This window comes from Peromyscus maniculatus, chromosome 8 (assembly GCF_049852395.1).
Source record: "Peromyscus maniculatus bairdii isolate BWxNUB_F1_BW_parent chromosome 8, HU_Pman_BW_mat_3.1, whole genome shotgun sequence".
In the NCBI taxonomy this organism is placed as follows: domain Eukaryota; kingdom Metazoa; phylum Chordata; class Mammalia; order Rodentia; family Cricetidae; genus Peromyscus; species Peromyscus maniculatus.
Genome location: NC_134859.1, coordinates 105,451,027 through 105,464,864, shown reverse-complemented (window position 1 = coordinate 105,464,864; position 13,838 = coordinate 105,451,027). Strand labels below are relative to the sequence as shown.

Genomic DNA, 13,838 nt, shown 5'->3' with positions numbered 1-13,838 from the left:
TGGTGGGAAGGAATCATGAGGGGGGCTGGACAGTAAGGGAAGTTGAGGCAGAAACCTGGCCCACCAGAAGGGGTGCATTGGGGAGAAGACAGGAGTGGGCACAGGAGGGGCTGGGCCTTTTCACCGTCTATCCCCACCCTGCCCACACTCACACAGAGGCTGACAAGCTGCTGGTGAGCACAGGCCCACTCTACAATCTAACTCCTAAAATCTGTGCACACACACCCCGTGAGTGTTTGCTGACCCCCCCCCACCTCCTTCCTTCACTTTCTTTTTCTAGATTAAAAAATAATTAAACTTAGCTGGATGGTGGTGGCGCACGCCTTTGATCCCAGCACTTGAGAGGCAGAGGCAGGAGGATCTCTGTGAGTTTGAGGTCAGCCTGGTCTACACAGCGAGATCCGGGACAGCCGGGACTGTTATATAGAGAAACCCTGTCTTGAAAAAAAACAAAAAATAAATAAAACTTCTTTCATTACATTTATGTAATTGTTTTGTGCCTGGAATGGGGGGCACATGTGACATGTGTCCTAGAGAGGACATCTTGGAGCCTGTGCCCTCCTTCCAGCGTGTGGGTCCCTGGGATTGAACCCAGGCTGTCAGGCCTGGCAGCAAGCACCTTACCCATCTCCCAGGCCCCTTTTTAGACTTCGTTGTTGTTTTATTTCGAGACAGAGTCTCACTATGCAGGCTGGCTGTCTTAGAACTCACTATGTAGACCAGGCTGCGCCTCTGACTTACAGGGATCCTCCTGCTTCTGTTTCCCAAGTGCTGGGAGCAAAGGTGTGCGCACCACACTCAGCTGACACCTCAATTTTTGTTTTTATTTGTTTGTTTCTTTGAGACCCAGACTCCTGTACTAAGACAACCTGATCCTCCTGCCTCTACCTCCCAAATTCTGGGATTACAGGCATGAGCCACCACACACAGAAACTTTTCACTGTTGCCAAATTGTTGATGACCCCCTCTTCAGTTATGCGACCTCAGTGGGGTCGTGACCAGCAGTTTAAGGCTGGGCTCCAGTATACCTGCGAGCAAGCACAGCCACTCAGTCACTCAGGCCGCCGACAACCACTCACGCTGCAGGACTCCCACGCACAACTTTATTTCTTTGGGCCTTATACACACTAATGCTCCAGACTTCTTGGGGTGCACTACTTTTGGTACCCTGATCTGCACAGGCATAACCTTTCTGCCCCCACCCCCCAGGCTCTTTTCCGCTCCAGTGATGGGTTCTTGTCTAGGGCAGGCAGGAAAGCCTGGGCTCTGTCTTCTGGTCACGACCTGATGACAAGGGAGTTACAGTCCAGGTCAGGCAGACTCACCCAATCTTATGGTTTCAAGAGCATCAGTGATCTTACTCATGTTACTGCTAAATGCACCGAGTCACCGAGAGGTTACTGGCTGGTCTCTGGTCACACGGTCAGCAGGAGCTAGGCCTCTGTACCCCATTTTATAGGGGAAAACAATGAGTTTCAGAGAGCGACATGCCCTCCCAAGAGTCTGGCCACTGGATGGTCTTGGGAGGAGGGCCAAGCTGAGATATTCAAGAAGGCCAAAGTGGCCACCACCCAAGGGCCAGTAGCTGGTGCTCAGAGATCTGTGGTGCCTGGAGCCAGACCACACAAAGGCCCTGGCCACTGTACATGTGAAAGATGTGAAGGCTTGGAGAGGGGAACCTGGGAGGCCTCACCTCTGCAGAAAGGCTGGCTGGTGGGACCACTGTGGAGGGCTGTGGAGGCCAGAAGCTCCTGGACCACCCTGGTTCCTGGAGGCCCCATGAAACCCCTAGGGAAGTCCCCCACCAGCGTCAGCCGAGAGCCGTGGTTAGGGTGGGGTGTGTAAGGAACGTGCTAGACACTATGGGCTTTTGGCTTTAATAAGCAGCTTCAGGTTGGGCACATGCTGTGCCTCAGTGACAACCAGTCTCACAAGACTAACCTGCTGCTCCTCCTCGGGACCCTGGCTGGTCACAGAGGTGGTCAGCCACTCGCCCCACACCAAGTTCCCATGATTACCTGGTTGACCTCAGCATCCCGAAACTAATAGCTGCAATGGAGACCAGGCTGCCAGCCAGCATGCAGGTGGCTGTCACGGGCAGCTCCCCTGTAGGGTGGTAAGGAGCCTGGGTTGGCCTTGGCTAGGCGAGGGGCAAGGGAGGCACGCAGCATCCTCAGGCCCACCCTGCCCTGGGCAGTGGCAGATCCAGCTGTTCCCCAGCCCCGACCACCTTCCCGGACACGCTGTAGACCCCGCTCCAGGCCTGGAAGGGCCTTCTCACCTGGGGGCAGCAGAACTCGGGCGCTGCTGTCCACGCTAACGCTGTTCGCAGCTTCGCAGTGGAACCAGCCCGACATCTGGGCCAGTGGGATGGAGAAGTTGGCCGGCTTCCCATGGAGTGGCCTCTGCTGTGCGTGCACACGCCCGTCATTCCCAACCAAGCTGTAGACGATGGGTGGGCTGCCTGAGGATGCCAGGCAGGACAGCTCCACAGTGGGGCCTGAGTCCCCATCGTACAGGGTGAAGTCAGCCCGCAGCTGGGACACGGGCTCTGACAGGGTGGGAAAGGGCAGCGAGGTGAGATGGAGGAGCTTTGCACACTCCCAACACATTCTCCTCCTTCTGTGTCAAATGACCCCAGAGACTCGACTGTGACTGCCACCTCCCCCAGGCAGCCCACCAGACTGCTCTCTGCACAGCTTGACTAGCATCTACTCTGCTTGTAGTATACATTATTCAATTCCATTTTTTAAATGTTCTTTAAAATGTATTTTTAAAAATTCTTTTTTGAGCCAGGCAGTGGTGGTGCACGCCTTTAATCCCAGCATTCAGGAGGCAGAGGCAGGCAGAGATCTGTGAGTTCAAAGCCAGTCTGGTCTATCGAAAGAAACCCTGTCTTGAAAACAGCCAAAAGGAATTTTTCTTTCTTTTTTCTTTTTCTTTTTTTTCTTTTGTTTTTTGTTTTTTGTTTTTTGAGACAGGGTTTCTTCGTGTAGCCCTGGCTGTCCTGGAACTCACTCTGTAGCCCAGGCTGGCCTCAAATTCAGAGATCCACTTGCCTCTGCCTCCTGAGTGCTGGGATTAAAGGTGCACACCACCACTGCCTGACATCATTGAGTAATTTTAAAAACTGTTTTGGACTAAGCTCTTACAGGGACCAGGCTAAAAATAAAAATGGACTCACAAGAGCTAGGTTCCACATCACCAAGCTAACACTGAGCAGACTGCTTTCTAAGTTCCTAAATAGTGACTTGGCTGGACACAGCAGCACGTGCCTGAAATCCTAGCCCTCAGGAATCTGGGCAGAAAATAATAAATAAATAAATATGGAAAAGGGGGGCGGGCAGAGAAATGGCTCAGCAGTTAAGAATGCTTACCACAAAAAAAAAAAAAAAAAAAAAAAAAAAAAAAGAGAGAGAGAGAGAGAGAAAAGAGTGCTTATTGCAGGCTGGTCTGCAGAGCAGGTTCCAGGACAGCCAGGGATACACAGAGAAACCCTGTCTCAAAAAAAAGAAAAGAAAAAAAGTACTTGATGTGGGCCGGGTAATGGTGGCTCATACCTTTAATCCCAGCACTCAGGAGACAGAGCCAGGCGAATCTCTGAGTTTGAGGCCAGCCTGGTCTACAGAGATCCAGGACAGTCAACAAAACTACACAGAGAAACCCTGTCTCAGAAAAAAAAAAGTACTTGCTGCTCTCAAAGGACCCCAGTTTGGTTCCCAGCTCCCATGTGGTGGCTCACAACCATCTGTAACTCCAGTTCCAGGGGCTCTGACATCCTCATCTGGGCTCTACTACGCATATGTAGAACACAGACAGAAACAAAACACTCATACACATAAAATAAAAATAAATCTTTAAGCTAAGGTAGGGATGTAGCTCAGTGATTAGTGCTAAGCAGCCTGACACACCCAAGCCTAGAGATTAAAGGTAAGTGCTGAGGAGCAGGGTGACAGTCTTGACTCGTGGTGCTAGGCAAGCTCCTTCAGGACAAGAGCCACCACTTAGAAGAATGGAGGTGCTGGAGTCTTTCCAGATGCACTGAGCATCCCTACTGACCAGTAGCTAGCTGTCCCATGCCTGGTCTCAGCCTCATCAGGGCAGAAGGCAACCTCCCCTGTGCCCTTCCAAGCCTCCTGGGGTGCCCTGTTATATCATCTTACTTCCCAGGCAAAGCAACTGAGACCCAGACATTGACTTGTTCAAGATCCCACAGCCAGCTCACAGGGAGATCCCAGCCTTCCACATGCTGGGCTTCAGACCCTGTGCACCCCCTTTTAGGCTTTGTCTTGGTGTTTTTAGGGGGTAAGGATGCTGGACTCATAGAGGCAAGCAGTACTTCCTTGTTCCTATTAACAGGGAGTGACGGGTGGAGAGGGAAGAAAGAAGGGTCTGGAGTGGGTGGCGGGGGAGATGAAAGCAGATGTGGTCACTTACAGGTTGTCTAAGCAACGCCCTCAACCTCAGAGAACTTTGACTTCCACAGTGGCAGCGGGGAACCTGACTGCCTCCCCGTGAGTGTGCATGAGATCATTAACAGCCATGCCTTGATTTCCGGCCCCAAGTCAGAGCGCGCTGAACCTTCTGGTCCCTGCTGGGAGACTGTGTCCTCTGGCCACCATGGACGGGGCGCAGCCTTGGAGGCAGGCAGTCTGCCCCCTGTCTCCACTCTGCTGCCCTCCTCCTCTCTCCCCACCCCTCCATTGATCCACATCCCGCCAGCCTCCCCCCCTTCCCCCTGTACTCACTGGCCCACAGCTCCCAGTACATCTGCAGCCTGGTGCTGGGCCCATAGGCGCCCGAGTGAGAGGCTGCTTGGCAGGAGTAGGTGAGCAGGTCTGGGCTGGACTTGAGTGTGATGTTGATTTTGAAGGAGACTGGCTTGTAGTCGTGCACTACCTTCTTTGTCACCAGGAGACCTTGGCTAGCTATGAGGGAGTAAGTGATGGGCCGGGGGGCCTCCGGGATGTCGCAGGTTATAAGCACTTGGCGGCTTTGAGGGTACACTTCCAGCACTTTGTAGGCAATGGTGATGTCTGGGAGGTGAACCAGTCAGGGAGAGAAAGAAATCAAGAGGGGTCAAGCAGTTTACAACTCTGGTTTGGTAATTCTTCAAAAACTTAAAATAATCAGAGCTGGACAGAGGGCTCAGGGGCCAAGAGCACTTCCAGAAGATTTGGGTTTTGGTTCCCAGCTTATATCTGTCAACCCGAAGCCACCTGTAACTTCTGGCGGGGGCAGGGGGGACACGAACGGGGGGGGGGGGGGGGGGGGGGGGACGGACAGACGACGGAGGACACCTGCACAAAGATGGTTCACAGAAACTCATGCAGATACATATACACATAAGCAAATACATTCTTGAAAGAAGTGTAAAGCTAGAGGCTGAGAGTTCATCTCAGTGATAGAATATAAGGCCAGCAGTCATAAGATCCTGAGTTCAGTCTCCAGCGCCATAAAAAAAGGTGTGGGGGGGAGTTACAAGAATTAGTGATGACTCAGGTATGATACTCCAAGACACATCCTAACAGAATCAAAGACAGACTCGGACAGATCTGTCATACACATGTCAGGGCAGCTCCGGTTATGGGTACCAAGAGGTGGAAACAGCTTCAGATCCTAACAGTTGAACATGAACTGTGCAAGGAATATGAGTTGATCTTGAGGACCAATGAGGGTTTAGAGGTATCATGCCATGGCAGAGCCTAAGTCGGGTATTTGCAAGGCCCTTGATTTCTGATGAAGTTGAAAGGAAGAAAAGAGGCACATATTTCTTGACGTCATAGCACCAATATAACATGACTCCATGCCTGAGAATCCAGACAGGAACAAAACTGCTGTGTAGCACACCTTTTGGGGCTGGAGAGATGGCTCAGTGGTTAAGAATGCTTGCCGCTCCGAGTCGCCCAGTGGCTCACAACTGCTTGTAACTCCACTCCCAGAGGGAATCTAAACCCTCTCCTGGCTTCTGTGGGTACTGCATGTATGTGGTGCACAGACAGACAGACAGACAGACAGACAGACAGACACACACACACACACACACACACACACACACACACACAGAGCAGGTATGGTGTCAGCCTTTAAGAGGCAGGGTCAGGCAGATCTCTGTGAGTTTAAGGCTAGCCTTGTGTACATAGTTCCAGAAAAGGCAAAACTACACAGTGAAACCTTGTCAGAAGGAGGAGGAGGAGGACTGTTGGAGTCCATTTGGGTTTCCTGGTGGCTTTACCCAGCAGGTCTGCATAAAGAGGACGATTGGACCACAGCCTGAGTACCAGGTGTCTGAGATGGTCTGCACTTGACTGTGCTGGGGGAGGACTTTTGCTCCACCCCTTGGCATTCCTTTAAAAACCCTTTGGCAGAGACAGTCAGGGCCTGATGGATTGGGATCCAGGCCCTTCTGAGGCTATCCTGTATTTTCTGTTTCACTCCCCCTTTTTTTTTTTAGATTTATTTATTTGTTATGTATACAGCATGTATGCCTGCATGCCAGAAGAGGGCACCAGATCTCATCACAGATGGTTGTGAGCCACCATGTGGTTGCTGGGAATTGAACTCAGGACCTCTGGAAGAGCAGTCAGTGCTCTTAACCGCTGAGCCATCTCTCCAGCCCTGTTTCTCTCCCTCTTTATTTCTATCTTATATTTCCTGCTGCTCCTACTTAAGAATACTCTGAGGGAAAATGAAGATGGGATTCGGACAACCCCCCGCCCCCCGCCCCAGGAGGAGGAAATAATTAACATCCCAGACTCGAACTGTATATATAGCCCTTGCTCTACTGGGCCTGAAAACTGTACAGTACCATGATCAGAAAACTTCCTGTGGGCTGGGCATGGTGACACACGCCTTTAACCCCAGCACTCGGGAGGCAGAGGCAGGTGGCTCTCTGAGTTTGAGCCATCCTTGTCTACAGAGTGAGTTCCAGGACAGCCAGGGCTGCACAGAGAAACCCTGTCTGGAAAAATCAAAAAAAGAAAGGAAAACTCCCATGGAGGAGGCTCCTGGCTGTCACAACATCTCCCGGGACTTCCCAGCTTCTGACCAGTGTACACATTCTTTCAGATCCTAATTCCTGCCTCAGGGGAACTTGTGTCTCCTGGCACTGCAGCCGAGTGCTGAGGCTGGGGACCCACTCCACACGCCACGGCAGGGAGTGGCTGGCTGAGACAAAAGCAGGATCTTTAATTAAATAAATCTTGAAGCTAGGCTAGGTATGTAGCTCAGTGATTGGAGAGAGAACATGTTCTGGAGCCACCTGGCCCAACACCAACAGAGCGTGTTTCTTCTGTGGCTGTTAAAACACTTTAAGTGCCCCTCTTTGTGGGGGGAGTTGTTGTTTGTTTGTTTTTTAATTAAAATCCATTTCCAGTTTGAGATACTGGACCTAATGCTAAAGTCCGAGCTTCTCTGGGCTCTGTTTGGCAGACTTTGAACAGGACTTCTGTGAACTTGATCTTCGGGGCAGCAGGCCTTCTCAGGGTCCAAGGAAGGTGCTTGGGGCTGGACTCGCCTCACTGGGCAGGCACATGAGTCTAGAGCCAAACTGTGGTTACAGGTTTGTTTGTTTCTCTCCTTCCTTCATGAAGGGCAGCGAGCTTGACGGATAAAAGTAAAAAGACAAACGGTACCTCTCATTTCCCTCTCAATCCGGTGGCCCGGAATAGAAGCTGGGTTTGCATAGTGTGGGTCTTGGAAGCGCTAAGGAGGCACAGTTTGCTGCCTGAGGTGGAAACAGAAGAGATCCTGCTCCACACTGAGCCGCCACCCCACCGTGGGGACAGCTGCCCGGGTGTTGTTTTCCTCCGCTTTTAGTTTTTGAGACAGGGTCTCACTGGCTGTTCTGGAACTCAGCACGTAGCCCAGGCTGGCTTGGAACTCACAGAGATCCTCCTCATCCTCCTCCCAAGTGCTGGGATTAAAGGTTGCAACCAGGACTGGCATCTGTCCCCCCCCCTTTTTTTTTAAAGATAGGGTCTCACTGTAGCCCAGGCTTGCTTCCACCTTGCTGAGGATAACCTTGCACCTGTGATCCTCCTGCCTCTAACTCCCGGGTGTGGGGACTATAGGTGTGCGCCACAACACCCACTGATGCTCGCGATTCTAACGGCCTGGAGCACTCCCGTTCTCTCTGTCCCTCTGCGAAGGGTGGCTTTTCTTTCTGTACCTGGTTTTATCCTCATGGCCTGCAACAGTGCCAGCAACCAAGCATCCTCTGAGAAGATTTGTGAAGGAACAAGGGATCAGTCAGCCTTCAGAAGCCTCCTGAGCAGGCTCCCTCAGCAGAGCTGAGCAGAGGCCATGGGCTGAGGGGACAGGAAGGCAGGACTGCTTCTGCCCAGGTACTTTCCTGAGACTCAGCCACTAGCTCTTTTTTTAGCTATGACACTAATAACCTTTTTCTTTTTTACAGAAATGAGGAAATGGTAGTTTGGTCTGTGCCTCATCCGACTGAGACCTCCGTCAACACCACCCTGCACCCTTTCTTAAGCAGAACAGAAGGGGATGCCCAGAGACGCAAGGCGAAGGACTAGACACCGAGGGGACTGCCTGCCTCCACCCTGAGGGGCACAGAGATGAGTCTGAGTGCGAGGGGAGGGTCCATGCCGGAGAGCGGAGGGGAGGAGGCAAAGAGAAATATGGAGAAGGTCGGAGGCTGTGAGCTTTCCCTGACTCCCTTCCTTCCTGGCTCTGTACCTGGACTACTGGGGAGGAAAAGGGGAGGAGAGAGGAGGGGGGAACGGAAGGAGAAAGAGGAGGGGGGACAAAAAGAGGGAAGAAAGGAACGGGAGACAAAAGACACACACACATATATGTATTACACACACATATATGTATATATATTACACACATATATATTACACACATATGTATATAGTACACATATAAGTATATATTACACACATCATATATACACACGTATGTATATATCACACATCACATATATATGTATGCTGTTTATATATAAATATTGTATATATATATATATAGAGATAGATAGATAGATAGATAGATAGATAGATAGATAGATAGATAGATAGATAGATAGATAACACTCACTCTCAGCTGCTTCCAGAGCAAAGAAGCTTAATGGCTGAATCCCCCAGCTCCCTCACCACCCTCCTCCTCTCCTGAGGGTTCCTCCCCCAGGGAAAGTGCACACTAGAATTTCCTGGCCTTCTCTGGATCCCGCCCATCAAGCAGAGCTGTGGGGCTTGGGGCAGGGGGAATCCTGCTGCCTATGAGGACCTGGGGTCCTGTGACTGGAACTGCTGGGGACCTCTCCTCTTCACACATCCAAACTCCTCCTCTCTCCATGTGCCCTCGAGGCCTCACAATGGCCTCACCCAGCCCTGCAGGGCTGGAGGCCAGAATTACCCATCTGGGTCCTCCCAACCCCCTCCTCACCATCAGGAACCTCTTTCCAGCCAAGGCACCTGCCACAGCATGCAGCTCTGCCTGAAGTGTCCCCAACTAAATCCTTCTCCCTTCAGTGTGGGGGCTACTCACCTTCTGTCTGCTTCCCCGAGAGGCTGCGGGCAGCTGTAAAAGAGGAGAAGTACAGGGAGCTGGGAGAGGAGAGGGACAGCCTAGACAGCTTCCTGCCCAGGCTGATTCCTGACAGCGAGGTCTCCAGAGCCAGTTAGCATCTCTGATCATGACAGCTATTTATTTTATCTTCCTTCATCAGGGTCTCTCCTGTATTCCAGGCTGGCCTTGAACTCACTATGTTCCTGAGGGTGGCCTGGAACTCTTGATCTTCCTGTCTCCACTCCCTGAGTGCTGGGGTTACCAGCATGCACCATCAGCCTGGTGAAAGCTCTTTTGCACACTCTCACATTTGAAATCCCCATTGCAGGCAAGTTAATGGGGACCAGTGTGGAAGCCCACAGAGTTTTCCTAGTGAGATCTGAGCTTGCTTTACCATCAGGGCTGCATAAGACCACAGGCCTGGGTACAAGGTATTTGGAAGGGTCTACACTTGGCTGTATCTAGCAAGGGGGAGGTCTTTTGCCTCACCCCTTGGCATTGTTATAAAAAGCTTTTTGAATAAAGTTCTGGGCTGGTGGATAAGGATCTAGGCAATCCCAAAGCTATCCTGTGTTTCTGTCCTTTTCTCTGCCCTCTATCCTTCTATCTAAATCTCTTATCCCTCTCTCCTCAAGAGTACCCAGGGCTGGAGAGATGGCTCAGAGAGCAACATGCTTCCTGTGCAAGCATCCAGACCATAGTTTGGGTCCCCAGTTCAGCACACCAAAAAAGGGTGTGGTGCATGTTTTAACCGCAGTGTTGGGGGGCAGGGAAAGGTGGATTTCTGGGCTAGCTAGCCAGTCTAGCTGACACTGCAAGCTTCAGGCCAGTGAGAGCCTTTGCCTCAAAAAATAAGGTGAGGAGGTGATTGAAGAAGACACCTAACCTTAGTGCCTTAATGTCTGGCTTCCATATGCATCCACACTGGCAACTGCACGTGTGCACACATATGTGCACACACACACACACACACACACACACACACACACACACACACACCCCGGTGGAATCGAGGCGATGCCCTAATCCCATCATACATGCTTGTGTAGTTTATGGGGCTGGTGTCAGCACCCTGATCAGACCCCCTCACATTCTCCCTCTCTCCCTCTGGTTCTTCTGCCTTCGGGTCTCTCTCTCTCTCAGAACTCTCTAACACTCCATTCCCTGAGCCTGCTTCCTCAAGGCCATTCCCATGGTGTCTGCAGGAGACTCACCCAGCATGGCCAAGAAGAGCAGCCGAAGGAACCTCATGCTTCTGGTGGAGCAGGGCTGTGTGGGGCCTCTGTCTCAGGCTGTCAAAAGCTTCCTCATCTGCCCTCTCCACCCTAAGGCCCCTGGATGCTCCTTGGGTGTTGGCCTGCAGCTAGGAGATAAATTGAACGTTGTGGCTATCCAGGGGGCCCCCTAATGCCCTGCGGGGCTGGCTCCAGGGATGTCTGTGTTCTCCCTCTTCCCTGTAGGGGAGGGAGTGAGGCTGGGCCTGCCGAGCTCAGGATGGTGTTAACACAAGGGCCTTTCTTTCTTTTTTTAAAAGATTTATTTGTTTGTTTGTTTGTTTGTTTATTTATTTTGTATACAGCATGTTTTGCCTGCAGGCCAGAAGAAGGCACCAGTCTCATCTCACTACAGATGGTTGTGAGTCACCATGTGGCTGCTGGGAATTGAACTCAGAACCTCAGGAAGAACAGTCAGTGCTCTTAACCTCTGAGCCATCTCTCCAGCCCAGGCCTTTCTTTATCAAGAAACTTAAAAATTTTGTAATGATTTATTTTTATTCTATGTATATTGGTGTTTTGTCTGCATGTATGTCTGTGTGAGGGTGTTGGATCCCCTGGAATTGGAGTTACAGATGGTTGTGAGCTGCCATGTGGGTTCTGGGAATCAAACCTGGGTCCTCTGTAAGAGCAGCCAGTGCTCCCAACTGCTGAGCCATGTCTCCAGCCCCACCAACAAGGGGCCTTCTTTATGAAGGAGTCCTGGAGTGGTTACCTGCTAGGAGGCAGGGAGGGGAGGCACTTTGGTCCGTGTCCCCCACGGACAGGCATCTGCTAGAGCGGCTGTGTTCTGTCTCCAGGTTAGACCTCAGGCTGGATGAGGCTTTCCCTCACCTGAGAGCGTGGAGCTGTGTGCCTAAGCCTGTCCTTAAAGGAGTCCAGAGAAGGGTAAGGTCATCCCTTAAGGACTTGGACTCAGTCTAACCTGGACAGAGGAGAGCAAGCCATGTTACCAACCCTAAGGCCACACCAGGGCCTGACCCCTAGGGTCTGAGGGACACAGAGCACCAAGGAAGTAGGTGATTTGGGCACTAGAACATGCTATCCCATGGGAGGCCGCTCATATCTGCCCACCGCGTGGCTGGGCTCCTCACCCCAGTCCTGGGCCTGCCAACTAACTGGCTTTCTGAGCATGATCAGTGGCTCCTCAGCAAACACCCACTTGGGTAGTTTCTTCACGGTCAAGGTCGTCCACTGCCAGGTCACATCCTGTGTCAAGTGCGGATGCTCCACAGAGCCTGGCTGGCAGCTGCACTCAGGCCTGGCCCTGCCCTCCGGAAAGGCACGCTGGATCTGGGAAGGCCACTCCAGCCCAGTGCCCTCCTGCTCCTCCTGGGGCATCTGTGGAGGCCTGGTCCTCAGGACGCTGTCTGAGCAGTGGTCTCACAGCCAGAGAGCAGAGGGGAAGCCATGGGAAGAGCCAGCAAAGGGGTCAGGTCACCTGAACACCAGCTCTGCTCCTCACAGTGAGGCCCTTCCTGCCAACCACCTTGAGTCAGCTCTGCCACTGAGCACCCACAGCCTGGCATCTCCCCCAGAGCTAACATCGGCACCCCACACACACCTCTGTAAGATTCTCCGGTGGGAGCTGGGGGAGAGGGAGAAGACTTAGTTTCCAACAAAATCCTTTTCTCTAAAAATTAGATTTTTTAAAAATTTAAAATACTTATATTTTGTGAGTATGCATGTGTGCCTGAGTGCTTGTATGGCCACCACATGTATCCAGGAGCCTGTGGCAGTCAGAAGAAGGTGTCAGATCCCCTGGTACTGGAGTTACAGATGGTTGTGAACCAACATGTAAATGCTGGGAATTGAACCCAGGTCTCTGCAAGAGCAGCAAGTGGCCAGCCTCTATCTATTTACTTTTGAGACAGGGTCTCACTACTGTGGTCCTGGACTGGCAGTGCAGGCACATTTCATGGCGCCCCTGGTACCCATCATCTAAGTCCTGACACACACCACAGAGGTGCTGCCCAGGCCTCCTGCACCCTGACCACCTTCTCAGGGTCTCAACTGAGCAAGCCTGGACAGCACAGCACACCAATGCCTTTCTCAACACCCGACACCTGCCAAATCCTGCTCACATCCTGCCTTTCCCCCAGAGCTGTACCTGGGAGGGCTCCAACAAGCCCTCCCTTGGAGGTGCCATCTCCAGAGGGCCCCTGGCTTGTCTCCTGATTGGCAGCAGGTCTCAAGTCCCTCCCACCCCTCCCACTTCTGTCTTCTGGAGCATGACTTCACAATGTTTTGTGTAGTTTTATGGTAATGTTTTTTAGGTGGTTTCTATTGTTTATTTGTTGTTTGAGGCAGGGTCTTACTTTGTAAGTTGTCCAGGAACTCACTAAGTAGACCAGGCTGAACTTGAACCTACAAAGACTCACCTATCTGCCTCCAGAGTGCTGGGATTAAAGGTGTATGCCACCATGCCTGGGCATTTTTTTTTTTTTTTTAAATATTTGACACAAGTTCTACTCTGTGTTCTGGCTGGCCTGTAACTCACTATGTAGACCAGGCTAGTCTCAAATTTAAGGCTATCCTTCTGCCTCTGCCTCTTGAATGCTGGGATTACAGGCATGTGCTACCATGCTGGACTAGTTTTGTCTTTAAGACAGGGTCTTGCTGTATAGTCTAGGCTGATCTCAACCTCATAATCCTCCTGCCTCAGCTTCCCAAGTGTTATAGGTGTGAGCCATGAACACTGAAAAAACAACAAATAGCCAAGCGGTGTGCTACATACCTTTAATCCCAGCACTGGGGAGGCAGAGGCAGGTGGATCTTTAAGTTCAAGGCCAGCCTGGGCTACAGAGTGATTTCCAGGACAGTCAGAGTTACACAGAGAAACCCTGTCTGGGGGAAAAGAAAAATAGAAAAGAAAAGAAAGAGAGAAAGAAAAACAAATAAACAAAGAACCACAAATGAACAAGTAAGCCAAAAAGACTCCGCTACTGCTGAGCCTTACAGCTCATGATTTAGAGGGCGGGACAAGAATCTGTTTCCAGCGGAGTTTGCTGCGGCTGCTGCTCAAAAAGC

General features: G+C 51.5%; 1 protein-coding gene across 1 annotated transcript; it reads right to left on the bottom strand.

The window, feature by feature from the left end:
- Window positions 1-2,004: 2,004 nt before the first annotated feature.
- C8H17orf99 (chromosome 8 C17orf99 homolog) lies at window positions 2,005-12,149 on the bottom strand. The gene is made up of 6 exons (XM_076544019.1): window positions 11,883-12,149; window positions 10,749-10,897; window positions 9,514-9,572; window positions 4,749-5,036; window positions 2,243-2,551; window positions 2,005-2,106 (listed from the first exon to the last, which is right to left on the bottom strand). Exons 1-6 carry the CDS (start codon window positions 12,147-12,149, stop codon window positions 2,015-2,017), a joined length of 1,164 nt encoding a protein of 387 aa, XP_076400134.1. The 3' UTR covers window positions 2,005-2,014.
- Window positions 12,150-13,838: the final 1,689 nt, after the last annotated feature.